An 18,732-nucleotide genomic window follows, 5' to 3' on the forward strand; every position below is an offset into this window, starting at 1 on the left:
TTCGTTTTCTTTGTTTATCCAAAAAAAAAAGATGATAATAATAAATTACCTGTGATGAAATACAATGAAAAATTAGTTCCTTCCTCATTTTTTGCGTTCAATCTTGGCCTTCATGGTCTGGAGATCCTTGCAGCTGAGAACCAACATGCCATCCTTGAAGCGGCCAACTTGGCCCGAGGGTGCCGAGATTGAACGCGGCTTTGTGGATTTCTTGTCTCTGTTTGACACGGAAAAAGCCGTCAGTCAACATCTCCATGGTCATCTTCACAAATATGAACTCACCTTGGTTGAGCCTTCTTTTTCTTTACGTCCTAAAAAGTCAGCAAAGCACAACAAAAGCTTTAAAATTTTGCCATTTTGATTGAATTTTGGCTCTTACCGTCTTCGGCTCTTCTTTGGCTTTCAATTTCTTATCTATAATTTGTTCTTGGAGTTCCTTGTAGTTGACATATTTCCTCTTCGGGCGCTATTGGAGTGGACAGGGAGTCGTCAATGAGCGGCTAATACATAGAAATAGTTAAAGGGTTTCGTACTTGTGCGCCCAACATGATGGCTCGCTCTGCCTCAAAGATTCGCTGCTGTTCCTTTTTGTAGCCCGTGATACCATAGCTGTGGACCTCTAGTCGAGCCTTAAAAACGACATCAATCACAAAGTCAACAACTCAAATTAATATTACATCAACGGTAGCAAAAAAAAAAAAAAAAAGAATAACCTTCTCCAAACGGCGATCTTTTTGTGGCTTGCCATCTTCTTTGTTCGACATCTTGGAGACCAAAAAAAGACAATGAGTGAAGAACAACAACATGGAAGCGAAAAATAATAAATCAAAAAAAAAAACTTACAGGTGCTTGATCGACCCCAGGCATCGTATTGGGCTTTTTGGGTCTCTTGGCAGGATCGTAGTAGTATACCACCTCAACTTGTGGCACAACTGAACCTGTCGATGGAATTTAAATTTAAAAAATGGATGGCTATGATTGAATTTGGTGTAATAGTTACATGATGTTGACCTGGACTCTGAATGGTCTTCTCTCCTCCATCTTTTTTGTCTTTATTTTCTTCTGCAGGAGCATTTTGTGGCCCAACTTCTTTCTCGCATGTTTCTTGGCTTTTCTTTTTCCTTTTTTTCGCCGTTCCACCTCCTGTAATACAGATTAAAACAATAAATATCACGCAGTTAATAACTATTTTGTATACAACATGACGTCAGTCCTATTCACTAATTTGTCAACTCATTTTTCTGCGGTGAAACAATAACATTATTAACTGAACAGGACACAAATAGACAACATTGCAAACGTCAAATTGACTTAAAACTCTTTGTATGGTTACGGTAACCATTTTTTAAACCGGCTGGCTGTTAGCAATTAGCCTCCTTCTTTAACTACAATGCCCAACACGTTCCGAGTGACTAAAATCACATTCATACAGAAAAGCTAATACTTGTGCTGACATAACATTCCTAGATATTAACATTTATCACAGTAGTGTGCAATTATTGACATTGTAAGAGAAACAACAAACGTGCGAATTAGCTCGAAAAGAAGCTTACTACACTTACCAATGTCGTATAAAGAATTCAAAACCTTTTCGAGAAAAGCATAGTCGTCGTTATCTTTGTCTTTCACTTCTGGCTCCATTTTAAATGTTATTTCTTTTAAAGTAAGCCCTCGACGAAGCTTGGAATGCTAAAAACACGTGCTAACGAAAAACATTATTTTAGCTTGGTCATTCAAGGATTCCGTAGGTGGGTTGCCAAAAATGTCGGAAGTGGAAAGCTAACGCCCATGTCATGTTTCTCCCCTGGAATCTTAGATCACTTTTGTGCTTTATCAGCGGAGAGTGTGGTATAAAATATTAAAAGTGTCACTGAATGCCACGTGGCATTTTCCCTGTGGAATTATGGCATCCCAAGCGGTTTACTCGGTATGTCTAAGGGGCTAAGCTAACTAGTTCTACCCTGTGTGTGTGTGTGTTGTATTTGACATTGCTTCTCCTTATCGCAGCTCACTAAATGACAAGCTTTATAAGTCATATTCTTAGTATAACGCCACTAAATGTCATTTAAAATGATTTTTGGTTCGGTACTAAAAGTCGTATAAATAGATGAGTTGTTGTCAATATTTACTTCCTGATTAATGTGACTTTTTGTGTTCTGATTTGTCACAAATATTTAAATTAAATTAATTTTTAAACGTCTATGTGCTCAACATTTGTATTTAAAATATTTGGTATGAAATGTACATTTTTAGAATTATTAAAATATAATTTTAAATGTGTTTTCATTTTTTAAGTTAGTTAGTTGCAGGTTGTACTATTCCAACAAAGGTCAAGTTGTTTATTCATTTTTTAAACCCTGAATGCCTTTTTTCCATTTTTTTAAATATAAATAAAAAAATTGGCCAAATACATGCCTTCTATTTTACACAAATATTTTTATCACTATGTGCAAGTAGAAATAAAATACTAAGTGTGTATTGAGTCACTGCGATGTCAACAATGTGAAAAAGTGTCAAAAATAAAGGTATTTCTTACCTTTTCTTTAGCGTGGTGATCCCATGCTGAAAAAGAGAGACGACTTTGAAGACATCTTGGAGGAACGGCGCCAGTCCAGCGACCTCCGATACGCCGTCAAGTGCTACACGCCGGTCCTCTACAAAGGCCTGACTCCATGCACGCCAGACACTCTCAAAAACGCCGCACTTCACTCGGAGACCGTTCGCTTTGTCATCCGTCAGGTGAAGACTTGTCCTGTTTTCAAAATAAAACCACAAAAACAAGATGAGTACTCATTTCTTTTTTTTCCCCTCTTAGGTAACCCTGGAAACGGGCAAAGACCTGAATGATGTCCAGGGAGAGGCGTCGGCCATTTTGGATGAGATGGCTCACCGCCTCCAACTTGGCACGGTTCGCTTTTTCGCCTTCACCCTCAGCAAAGTCTTCAAAACGTTATTCCGGAGTGTCTGTGTGAACGAAGAAGGCATTCAAAGAGTGAGAATTTACAATTTATTAAAAGTTTTGGAACTATAACCATATTTGGGGACTCCCTGTACCATTATTGTTTGTTTACAATGTTTCTATGTAAAAAATGATTGTACCTGACGGCCATTTTGGGGCAGTGGATGGAAACTATACAAAGATGTCTTAATGAAGCAAGATGACTCCCTACATATAATTCAGTTTCCTTTTGGCAGTAATACTAAGCTAGCACTTTGCTATTAGCTTCAGCAGGCTATCCAAGAGTATCCAGTTGTCCTCCTCCCGAGTCATCGCAGCTACATGGACTTCCTACTGATGTCCTACATTTTGTACACCTACGACCTGTCCTTGCCAGTCATCGCCGCCGGAATGGGTGAGTCATCATTGGTCGTGGGAGTCCTGCTGGAGACCGCTCACTATATTTTTTTCTATTTCCAGACTTCATGGGGATGAAATTTGTCGGCGAAATGTTGAGAATGTCCGGTGCCTTCTTCATCCGTCGCTCGTTTGGCGGCGACCGGTTGTACTGGGCTGTTTTTTCAGAGTATGTGAAGATCATTGTGAAGGTTTGTAGAGTGTTTCCTGGCGACCAGTCTTTTCTTCTTCTTCTCTGTACTCAATAAAGTGGTTTTCAGAATGGCTACGCTCCAGTTGAGTTTTTCTTGGAGGGGACGAGGAGTCGGACCGCCAAGTCTTTAACACCAAAGTTGGGTAAGAAAGGCTTGATTGGACGCCAACGATTTCCAGATTTCAATTTTTTCTCTCCAAGGTCTTCTGAACATTGTGATGGAGCCGTTCCTCAAGGGTGAGGTTTTCGACATCCGCCTGGTGCCGGTGAGCATTACTTACGAGAGGATCCTGGAGGAGGCGCTGTACGCTCGAGAACTTCTGGGGGTCCCCAAACCCAAAGAGTCCACGTCGGGTCTTTTTAAAGCCAGAAAGATCTTGAGGGAGGATTATGGGAGCATCCACGTTTACTTCGGGCAGCCCGTGTCAGTCAGGAGTTTAGCCGAGGGTCACGTGGACCGTCGTCAGTTCATCTTGAGGCCCAGGTGAGCATTTTTTGGAGCTTCTGGAAAAGATAATATTCATAATTTTATTTGTTTTTGTCCAAGACATATCCCGGAAAAACCAAGCGACGAGATGGTACGCTTTGTCAACGGCGCCGCCTACAGGCTAGTGAGGGCGCAGGAGGAGAACTCGGTCCTGAAGCCTTGGGTTCTACTGGCCACGCTGATCCTGCAAAAGCAGGACTTGGCGTTGGAGGAATTAACCCAACGGGCCGTGTGGTTGCGGGATCTGGCACGCCAATTCGGCGCCTTCCTCCACTGGCCCGGTACGGCCATCTTCTTTGTCGCCATGACGACAAAGAGCCCATTCATGGCTTGACGATTTACGTTCCTTTTTCTCCAAAGATCACTTACGGCCTTCCGAAGTGGTGAAGTCCAGCTTGGCGCTACACGGAGGTCTGGCGAGGGTCTCGGAGGGAAGAGTTCGCCTGGAAACAGGTGTTTGGCGTTTACATGGGTTGTTTTGGGTGGCCATTTTGGATGATTAGTTGTAGTCGTATTCTAAATGTGGTCAATTTTGTAATAATAATAGTCTCACTTTTTGTGTTGGTGCAAAAGGAGAGGTAGGCGTGACCAGTTTGCCAGAGGAGGAGCTTCTGAGCAGGGCGGTGCAGGTGCTCTCTTGCGCCTCCTATAGGAACCAGGTTCTGCATGTCTTCCTGCGACCGGGGCTGCTGGCTTTGGCCACGGGTGCCGTCTCCTCTGGGAGAAAACGTGAGTCAACGTTAGCTTAAAAAAAGTCTTTTTACAATTGTTTTGCTTTAAAAAAAAGTTTTATTATTTTTTAACATATGAGAATATATCAAATTTCTCAAAAAACAATCCTCACATTTGGACTAGTCATAAAAAACATTTGTAGTTTCTACAGGATGAAAACAATTACTTAAAAATATATCAAATTAATTTCTTAAACCTTTCATTCTTTAGGGCAACTTATTGCATATTTATTTTGAACCTACTGCATTTTTTACATCCTCTAGAGGACATTTTTGAGCACTTCAGCTTCCTCCGAGACATTTTCTCCAACGAGTTCATCCTGAGCCCAGGCGCCGCTGTGCAGGTGAGCACCACCTAAAAAACAAAATAACAATTTATTAATTAATTTAATCTATATTTATTATTTCAACATACAGGATTTCGAAGAAGCATGTTACCTTCTGGAGAAAACGGGCGTTCTGCAGGTCACCCAACTTGACGTGACCGCCACAGAAACCGGGCGGGGGACTCTCCGCTTCCTGGCGGGGGTGCTGGAGCCCTTCTCGGAAGGATACAGGGTGAGTTGATGGTGTGTTACCTCATCCGATGTTTCATCATGGATGTCTTGCAGGCCATCTGTGACTTTTTGGTTGAAGAAACCTCCCCAACGTTGACGCAAAAGTCCTTTGTCCCCGCCGTCCGACAGTTTTTCATCAAACTTTTGCTAGCGGGTGAGTTATTAAATTAAAATTTTAAGTGAGAAGATGAGTTAACCTGGCGATATTTTGATGTAGGGAAGCTCACACACTTGGAGGTGTTGTCATCAGACCTGCAAAAAAACGCTTTGGCGGCCTTTATCCGATTGGGCGCCGTTCAGAGGTAGGTTTGGAACGTAAACGACGAAGCCACGCCCACAAATGGACGCCTTGGTCTTTTGCCTTCCATTTTGGTCCCTGTAGAACTAAGTCAGGAATTCTGAGTGTCCATGAAGCCACTTTAAGATCATTTCGAGATGTTTTGGGTCAGTACAAGCAATTGGATTTCTGTTTTGATTAAAAAATGAATTCATTTTGATAAAGTCACGTTACCTTTTTTTGCACAGGAGGGACGGCGGCGCTTCGGAATGTGACGGCGACAGCTCGTCTCTGAGTCCAATAAGAAGTTGTCTGCAAAGTTTTTTTGGGGGAGCTAACATCTTTCACATCAGGTCAAAAATATATTTTAATGTGCTAAAAAATGGAGGACAGTGAAATCATGTTTACAATATTGTAAATATTCAGACTTGTTGATGAACTGCCTTTTCCTGAAAAAATGTGTCAAATGTGTGGTCGACTTACCTCAAGAAGAAGTTGATTTGAAGTACAAGTTGTACTTTTTTAATCCACTTTTTGTGTGTGCCATAATTCATGGGTAATAATTAAAGACTTTACACAAGAATTAGCGCTGTGAGATGATTTGATGGGTCAAAATTTGAATTTTATTGGAAGATGGGAAATGACCTGAAATGAAAAAGTGGGGAAAAACAAACAAACAAACATTTCATGCCAAATATAAGTCTTAAAGTTGGATTTTCTTAGCTAAAAAATGCTATACAATACAAATGCATTGATTTAAAGACTAAACAAACAGTTAAAAAAGCCATTTTGAAATGCAGTAACTTTTTAAAAACATTAGTTCACACAAATGATCTTAATTTTCTTTAAAGTGCTAACAAAACCTACCGATAGCATACCTTGGTCATCTTGTCCTCCACTGAAGCCACACCCCCTTTCTCCAGGGAGTCCCAAGTCCTGAATTTCCAAACTAATCTCCCAGAATCCCCTTTCCGGCCTCCCTCCTTTACCCACGGGAATTAATCACTCCGAGGAAATAAGGTGACATTTTGTCATAATGAGAAAGGCGGGCGCCATGGCGTCAAAAAGTCGACGTTGGGCCATCCCGACGTCCACGTAGATTGACGTTTTCCATTACCGAGTCAAAATGGACATGCCTATGTGTGTGTGTGTATGTGTTCGCATATTTTTTTTTTTGTATCCGTAGAGGCGGACCGGCCGGCCGGCGGATCATCCATCTTGTTATGGCGTCCACACGTGTGTGTTTGTGTGTGTGTGAAGGTGAAAAGAAATGATTTATGGACGGGAGAGGTGCAAGAGAGCTCTGCGTACAGCAAGGCCTGTAAATCCTGATAAAAAAAATACTGGATAGAAGCAATTTAATGCCATCAATCTTCACACCTGGAGGCTGTGTGATATATTGGCAGGTGTGTGTGTGCGTGTGTGTGTATCTGTGTGTGTTTGTGTGTGTGGAGGAGGCAATCTAAAAACGGCCGTCTGACCGCCAAGGCGACCGGTTGCAATTTAATGCGCGGGAAGGCCGAAGGAATTCAATAAGAAATGGAAAGGCGTGGCTGGCTATAGTGAGCTTTTTCCTTTTGGCCAATTAGAAAGTGGATTGGGAATAATTGGGGAATTAGGAAGTGGAGTGGGAATAAATGGGGAGTTAGGAAATCAGGCTGTGTTTAGATATTGCCCAAAATTGAGTTTAAATTGAGTTTAAATGTGAAAAATTATTCGGAAGAAAAATATTTTGGTTAGGTCATTTGTATTATTTATGTTGGAATAATTGGTAAATTAGATTAGCATTTTAATGAATGTGGAGGAAGCCAGAGTATGCAGAATTTTTTTTCCGGGGATTGAACCCTCGATCTCATAACTGCGAGGCAGATGTGCTAACCACTTTACCAATGCGCTGAAAATATTTTTTTTCTTTTTCTTTAAACCCTTTAAAATAAATAAAGATTCTTCTATATTTAGTTCATGTGTATTATTTAATTATTTTTTCTTCCAGGACTTTTTAAGATGTTAATTTTGGGCGAAAGAGGCAATTATAAAATGCGCTGATCATTTGATTCACAGCAATAAAAAGGCGCGTGCGCTGGTGTTGATTTGTTTTTCTTTTTTGCCAACAAGTGAACTTCCTCCACATCTCATTTCCTGATTGAGCAGGACGAGTTGGCCGGCTGGCTGGCTTGCGCCCACCACAATTTCCTTGGCCAATTTCCGACGCGCGCTTAAAAAACAGTGGTCGTCTAATGTGAGGAAAATGAAGAGACATTCATTTTTCTTAAAGTATAAACCTTTCTTTTTAGCTTTCAATTTCCAATTTTTAAGGTGCCACAAGTTAAAAAATATCTAATCAATTGAGAGTCAGTCATCGTGTGCCGCAAAAATATATATTTTTAAAAAGATATTGCTAATAAATAAATATGGTAATATTTATGGATTATTTTTAGGACAAATAAAGAATTTTCTCAACAGTTCATTTATAAAAAGGTGTATACACACTATGACCACAAGACGGCAGCAATTCACAAAGAGACACCTGCATTATTAACTATATTTTTTTATGAAACTTATTTTGGAAATTTACATTAAATTAAAGCATATAACAACTACATTATACATGATAAAAATGTGGTCAAATGTGTCTATATATATATTTTGTGTTAATATATGTTTTCACTTTTAAAATATTTTTAAGTATTTTTTCTGTGCAAATAATTCACATTACTTGAAATGAAACTAATTTTTATAGTTAAGAGATTCGCCCTTAGCTTTAAAAATAAGATTTAACAAGATAAATTTCACGTTAACTCGTTTGTATTTGAAAATAAACAATAGTTGCAATTTGTTATTGGACGATATTGCTCATTTACGGCGTCGAAGATCAATGAGACGCAACGGGCCGATTTAATCAGCTTTTTAAATGAAAACGAATGGAGGCGCGTACAATTTGGATTACAAACTATTTCTTTTCGTGCGCCCTCGTGTGTGTGTGCTTGTGTGTGTGTGTGTGTGTGTTGTGGACGGCGGGCAGGCCATTTGTTTGCATTATGCGGGTTATGACAAGCGAGCAAGAGAGGGACGACACCATTCTATTAGACTGGAATGGTGCGGCAGCTGTGAAATGCAACGTTCACGCCATTTTCCTTTTGCTTTTTTACCTTCTGGAATCAGCCAAGTAGGAAAAACGTCAAAAGTACTTTAAAAGACGAGAAAATGAACATGTTAACGTTAAAAATGTGAACTGGAGGAACGTCGGGTGTCGCAAAATGACTGTTTTTGTTTCTTATAAATTGTGCTAAGGTCTAAAAAGTTAAATGTATTGGGAAAATGATGGTGTTGTAATATTAATTTATTAAAAAATGGCATTAAATGAGAAAAAAATGTGAATTTTGAGGTGAGGATTGACATTTTTGGGCAATATCATAACACATTCCTATTTTTGGGCAATTATTTGATTTGGGAAACATACCTCTTGTCTAGAAATTCTGCTGGGATGGCGTCGATGCACTTTACGGCGTCGTACTCTCGAGAGCCACAAACCATGACCTTGCTACTAAAACAACAACAAAAAAACAGCTAAATATGAAATGAGCACATAAAGTGCTTTAAACAGCAGCTGCTTGTTTCTTCCTCTTTTTATGGACGCCATCTTACACTTGTTTTTATGAGCGTTATGTCATCCCTTTGCTACAAAAACACCCGTTTAAGACATTCCATTTTGCCAGATTAGACATCCATTGGCGTCCATTTTAAACAATACAAAACCCCACATTTAACTGGACGTTTAAAGATGAGTTACGAGCTGGAGTATGAATATTTTCCCACCAGCATTCCATCGAACAAAAATAAATCTATATGATAATGAGCCGCGGCATTGTCCCGACTTTTAAAACAGTTTTTTTTCTACATTTTATATTCTTTGTTCCATCGGTCAAGGTTGTTTTTAAAGTTATTTTTTCCCATTAAGACTACATTAAGTCGCAAGTATCAAATTCAAAGGGAGTAAGAGCATTTTGTGCGGTAAATCACGTGAAATAAATGTCAATAAACGTCGCTGGTGACACTTTGACAGCACACGTTTATTGGATGGAGTTTGTACATTTTGGTACCTTTTTAGTTGTTGTTTTTTTTACCGTCAGAGTCTTTCGATGTCGCGGTATTTTTTACGCAGGACGGAAACCTGGTCCCGGAAAAGCAGCGGGTCCAGCCGCATCTGCGAGTGCACCAACGGCATGAAGCCCAGCCAGCGCGCAAAGGCGTTGACGCAAGTCTGCCGCTCGGCAAAGTGGTCCGGGTGGGCCCAGCGGGACGTCTTGGAGCCCTTTGGGAAAGAACAAAAACAATTCAGATGATGGCCATTAATTGGGAATAAATAGTTCTGGTGGTGCTTGTATTTAAAAGGCATATAGCACAAATAGTGTTCCTGTTAGGAAATATGGATTGAAATGGGAGATAAGGCGGATGACATCATCATGACATCATCCATGTTCTCACTCCCCTACAGGTTGTAAAAAAAAAGTTGTCGTAATTCCCCAGATGGTCCGGAGACGTTTTATGGGACCTAGGGGGAATAATGTCGCTCGTATGTTGCAGGGAATGCTCGGTATTTAAATGCAACCATTTTTTTCATCCCGGGCTTGTAATAATACAAAAAAAATGTATTCAAAAACCCTTAGTAATAAGAGAAAGACAATTGTATATCTTTGAAAATGGCTGCCTCAAAACAAAAAATCTTTCTGGGAACATACTTCTCAATATTATTTATTTTCATTTTTTATGTCCTCACTTGGTTCATCATGGTCTCCTTATACTGCTTCTTCTGGGTGACTTTGACGGGCGCCCGCTTGGTGACGGCAGAAACCAGAAAGTTCATCAGGATGTCCTCACAGTTGGCCGTACGGTCCACCATGCTCAGCAAATCGCTGGGGACGTAGCTGCTGAATAGGTAGTGGTAGTACCTGAAGGGGACGCCATCAGAAATCGTTAGCAAGTCCGCTACATGGCCAGAATCCACATTAAAAAAAATAATCTGTGTACCTGTGATAGAAGGCGGCGCCAGTCAGCACCATGGAGTAGTCGTTTGTCCATTTGGAGGTGTAGCCCCAACGGGAGCGCGATCCATCCCAGTAGTGGCTCCGGGCCGGGTAGCCCACGATCCGCTCTGGGAAACTTTGCCAAACGATGAAGGCGAAATCCACCTGCGGGCCCAACGTGACATTTGGCGAGCAAATTAGCGCAAAATGCCGTACTCATTGGATGCTTTTGGCCCCGTTCAGTAGCGGCATGCTAGTTAATGAGCATCATTTAGCCACCTAGCCGCTAATGGTGCTTTTCTTCACTTTTAGGGAGTCCAAGTGCCCTATTTTTTGTTGTACTTGTCAGGGTAAAAAAATAAAGGGCCTTTTTCTTTGACATCTAAATTTCTTTCCTCCTTTTAAAAGCAGGAAGGAAAATTGAATGTCGCATAGCCAAGAGGGAGCCAAGAGAAAAGGTTGCCGGTGATTTAGACGGCAAATAATGGATAAGGTGCTGCAGTTTTAATCACGTCGCCGTCGCTTCTAATAATGCCGCTTGGCGACTGTGCGGGCGGGCGAGCGGGGGTGCTTTCGGAGAACTGCCAACGCTGCTCATTTAACTACAAAAAAAAGGAAAAAATAAAATACAGATTGGTGAGTGGATGGCAGCCATTAACGACGATAGACATCCAAGAGCATACAAACTTCATATACAAGAATATTGAATGTCCTGCTCAAAATTAGCGTCTCTGAAAATGCCGCTCTTATTACCCCGATTCTAAAGCGACCCAGCGGCGCGTGATTCCTCTCCCGTGGCCGCATTTCATCTCCTTTCCGCCCAAATCCCGGCGCATCGCCTTAAAAGGCCAATTAAAGCGAGGGCTTAGCCAGATTTCCTCCTTGTCCTTCCTTCCTTCCTCTCTTCTTGGGACGTTACAAATATTTTAAAGGGCGACATTTTCCCAGAAATCCTTTTCTGATTTTGGCTCACCTCATTGGTGGAGAGGACCGAGTCTTCGTCCAGACTGAGGATGGCGTCGGCGGCGATGACGTCGTGCGGGTAGAAACGACCACTCATTGTCTGTTCGGGAAAAAAAAAAAATTGTTTCAGGCACGTGTGCAATAGTCAACAAAGATATGGATATAGCGTATTTTCACGACTATACGGCGCATGGTATTTTTAGCCACAGTGTACTCTATTGACTGATTTATTTTATTTTATCGTGATAACAATTTTAGTATTGGTCTATATATAAGCCCCCCTGTCTATTTTGGAGAAAACTTAAGACTTTATAGCCGTGAAAATACGCAATATGGATTGGACGCCTATCGCCGTCGGCTTGACTTTTTCACCTTTGGCGCTTTCCGTCACGGCTAAGTGGGCGGGACGAACGTTTAAGAGCCAAGCGCGAGAGTGGCGAGTTGAGCGCTGATTGATGGCGCTGAAATATGTCCGCCGGAGTCGGCGCGGCTGATAATATCGACGCGGCGGGCCAGAGCGCTTGCTCGGCATGTTGGAACTGACTGGCTGTGATTTAGCGTCCGCGCTTGCAGCTGGGGGTGACGGCGTGCTGCTTACTCAGGCCGGACGGAAAACAGACGCTCAATATGAAACCTGATGGAAATGCGCCACCGAGTCACTTTGCCGTGATTTAAAATCCGACATAAGTAACGTAGAACAAATTTGGTACTTATTTCCAACCTATGTCTTTTAAAAAATAAAAAAACAGAGAGACGTTACCTTGCCGTGACCTTTGATGACGTGTAGAGGCACGCTGGTGGAGGGCCACTTGTTCCTGGGAGGTAAAGGCTTGTCGCTGTTCCATAAAACCACAATCTAAAGCGGCCAAAAGCCAGCAAAAAATACAAGGAAAGACTCATAAATCTAGTAAAGAAGCACCACATTTCAAGAGCTATTGCTACAGATACGGATACAGTAATACTTTGCCACTTGACATTTTGGTTATCCCAAAATATACATGAAAAGATTACAGTGTAGAAACAATAATACATACATAAAATTCGGGGGGGGCAAGTATTTCACTGTCCACAAGAGGGCAGTGAAGTTACAAGTCCTAATAATAGTATTTACCTATTTACGGCAGATTTTAGAAGCTATCAACGGCGATAAATGAGGTACTCCTGTCTGTACTTTTTTATTTTTACTCAACCCACCTGCGCACAGAACTTGGATTTGGCCACGGCGATGATAAGTTTGAGCACGGGGGACGGCTGTGACGGTAGCGGACTCTGCGCGTGGATGACCCCGCTAAACTGTGGCGGTGGTTTCTGACCTACAAAATAGAATAGAAGGGAAACATTCAATGTCAAGTGGTGATGCTACTTGGAATTATTTGAACTGTAAATATTTAAATGACACAAGTTAGTGGCTTAAATGCAGCATTTGTTAGCACTTTAGCTTCTCACCGAGCGCGGCGTAGTAAAAGGGGAAGCGTGCGGGGTCGCTGGAGTACTGAGGGAGTGCATAGAGAGCGCCGGGTAGGGAGTTCCACATCAGTCGGTTTCGGGACACCGTCCAATCCACGCGGTCCCGAATAATCTGGGAAAAAAAAAAAATCGGGGATTACGTCACAAAAACATGGGGAAAAAATGATTATATTCCATCCATATCTATACACAACAATTGATAGTTTGATTTTTTTGAGGGAGGAGAGAAAACAGTCAATATAAGTCATTTAAAATATATTTATATGGAGTTTTTTTGAGTACTTAAAGGAAAAAACGGGAACTGAATTGACTATTACATTTCACTCTATTATTATCTTCCTTTTTGGAATGGATAAGCAAAACTAAAACGGTCTTGTGTTTAATCCTATTCAATTTAATGTCTAAAAGAGCAAATATTTTTGGTAATAAGTTTTCCGATTGAAAGCCATGACAGGCGGGAGATAATTGTAGCTTTTTCACCCCGGGGGAACAGCAAAGTGGCGGGGGTGCAGATCCAAACACGAGGAATCCATTAGCTGTTTAGTCCGTGGTGTCTGTCGGCCATTTTTGCCAAGGTCAAGCGCGTTGGCGGAGTTATGTCAGTGCCGAATGTCTTGGACGGACGGGCCAGAGAAGCTAACTTGATATTTGGAGACGTTTCTTCACCTTTTGTACCATGGCCAAATTCAGTTATCATGAAAAAAAGATGGACTTTTTGTCTGTGAATACCACGAGTGGATGAAATGGCGCAATATCAATTGTGATGAATGCGGTTTGTGATTTCCCCGGAGCAGAAAAGAAGAAGAATAGCATAAAGTGGACAATAACCAGTGCCCAAGCGTCCGTCCACTCGGCTTCCAGTTGTTTACAGCCTCCAGTTTGCTTGTCTAGAGGACATCAGTTTGTCTGTTTGTCTGTCTGCCTGACCGCCCACGCTAAAAAACCTTGACAGCGGCGGCTCCTCTCGCTTTGTTTCCCTCCGCACGGAAGCCCGGCGGCGTGCTAGCGAGTAGCGAGTCCACCACCGCGGGAACTCACGTTGGCTAAGCCAGTGCTTCACTTGACTCTTCGAAAATGGCTCTTTTTACCTCAACGCTTTTATATTTTTGTTGTGGTACCAAACTGGGAAAAAAGGGAGAACATTTTTGGGTTATTAGGTCAAGGGTTAAAGTGCCAATTTGAATTTCTATCTGTAAAAATAAGGACAAATGAAGGAATAATTATTTATTTAGCAGGCCATCTGTGTCATATTCAATGAAAAAGGTGACTTAAATTTCAAGGTATGGGGTCAAAAGTCACCTGGTTGAATTTAAATATTTAATTTGTCAGAGAAATTTGGCAAAATAAGACTATTTGTCAATAATTTATGTTATAATTTTAATGCGAGAGGCAGTCAGAAAAAATCATGGCTACTGACCTCCAGTGTGGTGAGGACAATCTTGGCGACCGAGGAAAAGTAGGCATCCCACAAGAAATGGCTCTGCTGACGGAGAAGAAGGATCTGGTCGCCGCTCAGCCAACGAGTCATGGACGGAACCTGCCGGGGGGACAGAGCAAAACTCTTATAGACTCTTTTGATAAGCAGATTTGACAAAATTTCATTTCCGTTGCAAAAATGTCTTCCAAAAGGCCTATTTTTGTCTTCGCCTACCTGCAAGAGGAGCCTCTCGTCCCCGAGGACGGCCGCCTTCCTCCAGTCGATGACCTCGGCGAAAGGGAGCTCCCAACCGTTGCTGAGGATGACGGGAATGCACGCCGCCTGAAAGGAAAATGGAGACTTTTTACCCTTATTATTGTTCCTTTGTCAACATAGAAAAAATAATGACGAGTATCTATAAAAAGATACGTCAGAGTTGAGGGGGAGATAAAAAATCCCATGGGATGGCAACAGAGATGTTTGAAGGAGAAGAAGGATGGTGTTTTCATCCTTTCTGGTGGGTTTTGGAGGCCATTTTGTTCTCCAAAACAAATGTTTTCAAAGTAGGATTAAAAAAGAAATCAAATCCAACCTGCAGCGCTTCCAAGAAGCGAAAGGAACCGAGACGTCGTCCTCGAGGCACCAGGCAGAAGGTGGAGTTGTGGAGAAGCTCCTGGTAGTCGAACCTGCACACAAAAACACAGAGAATGTCTGTTTGGTAGTTCCACTGAGCATATGAAAACAACATTATAACACATAACTGAAAAAGTACACTTGCTTGTCACTTAATTTGACCTTTGATAGCTGTGTTGGGGCGACTCGTCTTTTAAAATGGTGGAAACGAGCAAAGTTTGGATCCCCTGCAAACTCCTTAATGAATGCCAGTTGTTTGTTTTCCTTAAACAACTTCTTCCGGACAACACACACTAAACAATTACACCTAAAAGGGACCGAGTCGGACAACATTTCGACTTGCTTTCGTGTGTTTTTGTGTGTTTTTGTGTGCACTTTGCTCACCGCTTCCTGTTTGCAGTAATTACTGGTGATGCCATTTATAGTTTACACAGCAAGCCGCCATTAGAGAGATCATTACTGGACGTCTGACTGCAGAGGCGCGCCTTAATTAAACATTTAGATGAAAGGAAATACCCTTTTTTTTCCCTTCTTCTTCTTGTTGTTGTTGTTGTTGAGAAATCCAAGAAAGTGAGTTTGGAAACCAAATGTATAAAGTCATTTGGAGGACTTATTCATAGCGTATTTGTTCAAGATTAAGATTTTCAAATGACCTACAAGAAGACTTCAAAGTAGAATGAAAATGAGTAACCTAAATACTTTTTGGTCTTGTGTTTGTTTTTTCTCTCCTAAAGACTGGTCTTCATTGAGCTAATGGACGTCTTTGGGCTTTTGGTCTGTCATGGTTTCCCTTTTGAGCGACCTTGAGGGGACACGTCAAATGCCTAAACGTCTTATTTTGAAGCCGACACACACACACACGAAGCTAGCATGCAGGTAGGTGTCTGATGGTGATCTTGATCCCCAGACAGATTAGGTGGCAATCTGAAATCTCCTCAGGCCAGACCTAGAATCATACACACACACACACATCACACAAACCCGGCCGGACACCAGGAATCGTTGAAAAGTCACTTTGAGAAGAAGCAGTCAAAGATTTCTCTTAAAAAAGGGCTAAATGATTTTATCGATTACTTCATTAACTACCTTTCAATATTGGAGACATAGTAGATCAAAACATATACATAGTCAATAATGTGGCATTAAAAATGGTCACAAAATGTCCATTTTTGTTGCGATAGTTGAGTTTTTACAGAGGGTCCAATCCCGAGTGGATTTAGAAATATATTTTTTAACACGCCACAGAAAAACACAGCAGTTAATGGACGATGACTTTGGGGTCCTTAAAGAGATAAAAATGTTCTCCCCCGAGCCTGTCGTTCAAAACAACTAAAAGCTTTCCGCTGTCGACCAATGGCTGGCCCTTTGGGGGTCAGCGTCTTCTCCTCCGCACAGGTGCGTAAATCCCCTCAAAGCGATGAACTAAAAAGCAACATTTTTTTTTTTTTTCCTCCTCTGGGCGTCAAGTTGACATTTGCCGACGACACGTGACGGGAAAAATGACAAATGGAGGCGGACGGAGTTTTCATTATTGATGAAGAGGAAAGCGAGAGGGCGAGAGTCGGCCGGCCCGGGGGCGCCGGATCCACGGCGTCCCCCCTCGCTCTCGTCGGCCCCACGACTGATGATTACCGAGCCGGCGTGTGGCGTTTGCGTGTCGCCGGCGGATGAGGAATGAAAACTCCGAGACGCCATCAGTCCTGGTATCGATTTTGCCGCCGCCGCGCCTAATTGAAGCTGCCGGGGCGGACGTAATTGAACTCGGACCTCTCCGTCACCCTGGCTCGTTAGCGCCCAGGCAAAAAACAATGTTTTGCTAGTTTGCTAGTACCATAGCACCCCCCGAGTGAAGGACTTGGGCAAATCTGGAGATGTTTTCTGACTATAAAGACACTTAGTGCGTTGGTCTATGTGTGTCACAAGCTTTGATGCGAATGGCGGCGGCGTTCACCAGGGAATGAGCGAAATCTTCCGGCGTGGTGGTGGGCGGCCTTCTTCACAGGCTTCCCACCCGCCGAGAGCAGAGAACGCCAGTCGCCGAGTCCCAAATCGATAGACTGGTCGCCTCGGAGAGATGCTAGATGCTATATTCCTCCCCGGATGTGAAGAAGTATTTGTTCCAGGCTTTCCGGAGTTTGTTTTTTGTCTCTAAATTTGGCCCGCTTCCATTTTCCATTTTCAAAGGGAACAGAGTGATGTCGTGTTGAACAATTGACGTTTTTGGGGGGCTGTGAGGATAGAAATAATATGGAGTAGATGCATATTTCATCATTTTCCCATTTTCACCTAAGGGAATTGCGAAATGAGTCCCGGGTTGAGAATCAGTTCAAGATCCGGGTTTTCTGGAAACTTCAGAATAATATTTTCCCAGTTGCAGCCTCCTGTTTTCTTCTGTGAAATGACCAGGTTTTCACATGTTAAGAATGTCATCTTCAAACAATTGTAAAAACTTGTTTTTGTGTACCAAGTTCCTCTTACAAATGTGTGAGAAATGTAAGAAGACGATAAGATGCTAATCGAGGAATGGTCGCCAGGCCATGACGTTGCAACTTTTCATTTCGCCGGGAAAATATCGATATTAATGATATTTAGTCCAAGTCCTGAAAGAATTGCAAGTTCGTACATTAACATTTTTAGCTGTATAATACTTAACAACTCACCTATTTTGAAGTGACGATGTCATAAAAGCAAATTTAGCCTGTGTCAAAAATAGTCAAGAAAAATCCAAAGTCATTTCACAAGAGAACTTGGTCACTTCCCACCACAAAAAAAAAAACTATAAAAAGAGAAGTTTGAAGTCTACTAGTGTTCAGTTTTCAGCGCCAATTGTCGATCGATTGAGGCTTTTGACGATTATTGGCCAGGTGAGCAAAATCCAATACATTTTGTTTTGTTTTTAATGAATTTTGCTTGTTTTTTGACGTTAGAATGAAGTGGACGACTGCGTTTCTGGTGGTGGTCTTGGTGGTGTTGTTGGCCCAACCCGGGGAGTGTTTTTTGGGCCTGCTCTTCCATGGGATTACCCATGGTATGTTTAGGAATTTTTTCAATTAAAAAATAATATTTAGAAATATTTTTAACAATAGTTTTTTGTTTTGGTTCTAGGTATCAGGCTGATTCACGGGTAAGACTTGAGACTTTTGTCAATTCTTTCTAGGAAATGTCCCATCATTTGAAAGCAAGGTGGAGGGCAGGCGTTTGTCCGCTGCCGTCCTCCCCGCTTTCCGATAGATGGGACGCCCATGGATGTCAATCCACGCCCGCAGGTTGGTCCAGAGGAGTCGGAATCGCGGTTTTGAAGACGAAGTGGAGGTCGACAAGCGTTCCTTGGAGTTTGCGGCTAATTAGCTAATGCTAATAATGTGTGGGGCTTTTTGATTTTGATGAAAACATCATATTTTGGAAAAATGATTGCCACGGAAAAGCCACTTGAGCTTGACGCAAATCGGGAATAAATTTGTAATGTCATTGGCTTGGTTGTGTCTCTTTTTGAATTTAAATATAACTTTGTTTTATCCTCAAATGAAAACTTTTTTATACTATTGCAAAACAATACTTGTGATCCTGAATAAAGTACATATACAGCTGGTACTTCAAAAGTAGCCTAGAAGTAACAATAAGACAAAAA

General features: G+C 41.8%; 3 protein-coding genes across 6 annotated transcripts in view; 1 reads left to right on the top strand and 2 right to left on the bottom strand.

Annotated features, from left to right (window-relative positions):
* fsaf1 (40S small subunit processome assembly factor 1) lies at positions 1-1,983 on the bottom strand. The gene is made up of 8 exons (XM_077741357.1): positions 1,563-1,983; positions 1,012-1,143; positions 844-938; positions 714-764; positions 534-629; positions 380-466; positions 283-311; positions 1-217 (listed from the first exon to the last, which is right to left on the bottom strand). The coding sequence occupies exons 1-8, from the start codon at positions 1,639-1,641 to the stop codon at positions 85-87; spliced, it is 702 nt and encodes a 233-aa protein (XP_077597483.1). The 5' UTR covers positions 1,642-1,983; the 3' UTR covers positions 1-84.
* On the top strand, positions 1,744-5,629 carry gnpat (glyceronephosphate O-acyltransferase). The gene is made up of 14 exons (XM_077741346.1): positions 1,744-1,927; positions 2,548-2,739; positions 2,816-2,992; positions 3,224-3,353; positions 3,419-3,546; positions 3,616-3,691; positions 3,750-4,032; positions 4,096-4,316; positions 4,396-4,488; positions 4,609-4,764; positions 5,031-5,110; positions 5,184-5,324; positions 5,378-5,477; positions 5,541-5,629. Exons 1-14 carry the CDS (start codon positions 1,904-1,906, stop codon positions 5,627-5,629), a joined length of 1,890 nt encoding a protein of 629 aa, XP_077597472.1. The 5' UTR covers positions 1,744-1,903.
* Positions 5,630-9,636: 4,007 nt separating this feature from the next.
* The window catches only part of LOC144215082 (exostosin-1), a 32,546-nt gene continuing 23,450 nt past the window's right edge, over positions 9,637-18,732 (bottom strand). For 3 of the 4 annotated variants that reach the window (XM_077743882.1, XM_077743876.1, XM_077743897.1), the window contains 10 exons: positions 15,064-15,157; positions 14,706-14,813; positions 14,472-14,591; positions 13,034-13,166; positions 12,782-12,900; positions 12,348-12,443; positions 11,598-11,687; positions 10,629-10,789; positions 10,378-10,549; positions 9,638-9,912 (listed from right to left, as the gene is read on the bottom strand). In XM_077743882.1, the coding sequence (XP_077600008.1) occupies positions 9,727-9,912; positions 10,378-10,549; positions 10,629-10,789; positions 11,598-11,687; positions 12,348-12,443; positions 12,782-12,900; positions 13,034-13,166; positions 14,472-14,591; positions 14,706-14,813; positions 15,064-15,157 (1,279 nt within the window). In that variant the 3' untranslated portion in view covers positions 9,638-9,726. Of the gene's footprint in view, positions 9,913-10,377; positions 10,550-10,628; positions 10,790-11,597; positions 11,688-12,347; positions 12,444-12,781; positions 12,901-13,033; positions 13,167-14,471; positions 14,592-14,705; positions 14,814-15,063; positions 15,158-18,732 lie in introns of all 4 variants that reach the window. The other variant, XM_077743889.1, reaches the window with a different exon arrangement.

Source organism: Stigmatopora nigra, chromosome 2, assembly GCF_051989575.1.
Source record: "Stigmatopora nigra isolate UIUO_SnigA chromosome 2, RoL_Snig_1.1, whole genome shotgun sequence".
Lineage (NCBI taxonomy): Eukaryota > Metazoa > Chordata > Actinopteri > Syngnathiformes > Syngnathidae > Stigmatopora > Stigmatopora nigra.

Coding starts and splice junctions, on each gene's coding strand:
- fsaf1 (XM_077741357.1), bottom strand. CDS start 1,641: ATGGAGCCAGAAGTGAAAGACAAAGATAACGACGACTATGCTTTTCTC. Junction 312..379: donor CCAAAGAAGAGCCGAAGACG/GTAAGAGCCAAA, acceptor CTGACTTTTTAG/GACGTAAAGAAAAAGAAGGC. Junction 218..282: donor AAAAAGAAGGCTCAACCAAG/GTGAGTTCATAT, acceptor CGTGTCAAACAG/AGACAAGAAATCCACAAAGC.
- gnpat (XM_077741346.1), top strand. CDS start 1,904: ATGGCATCCCAAGCGGTTTACTCG. Junction 2,993..3,223: donor ACGAAGAAGGCATTCAAAGA/GTGAGAATTTAC, acceptor CTTTGCTATTAG/CTTCAGCAGGCTATCCAAGA. Junction 3,692..3,749: donor GTCTTTAACACCAAAGTTGG/GTAAGAAAGGCT, acceptor TTTCTCTCCAAG/GTCTTCTGAACATTGTGATG.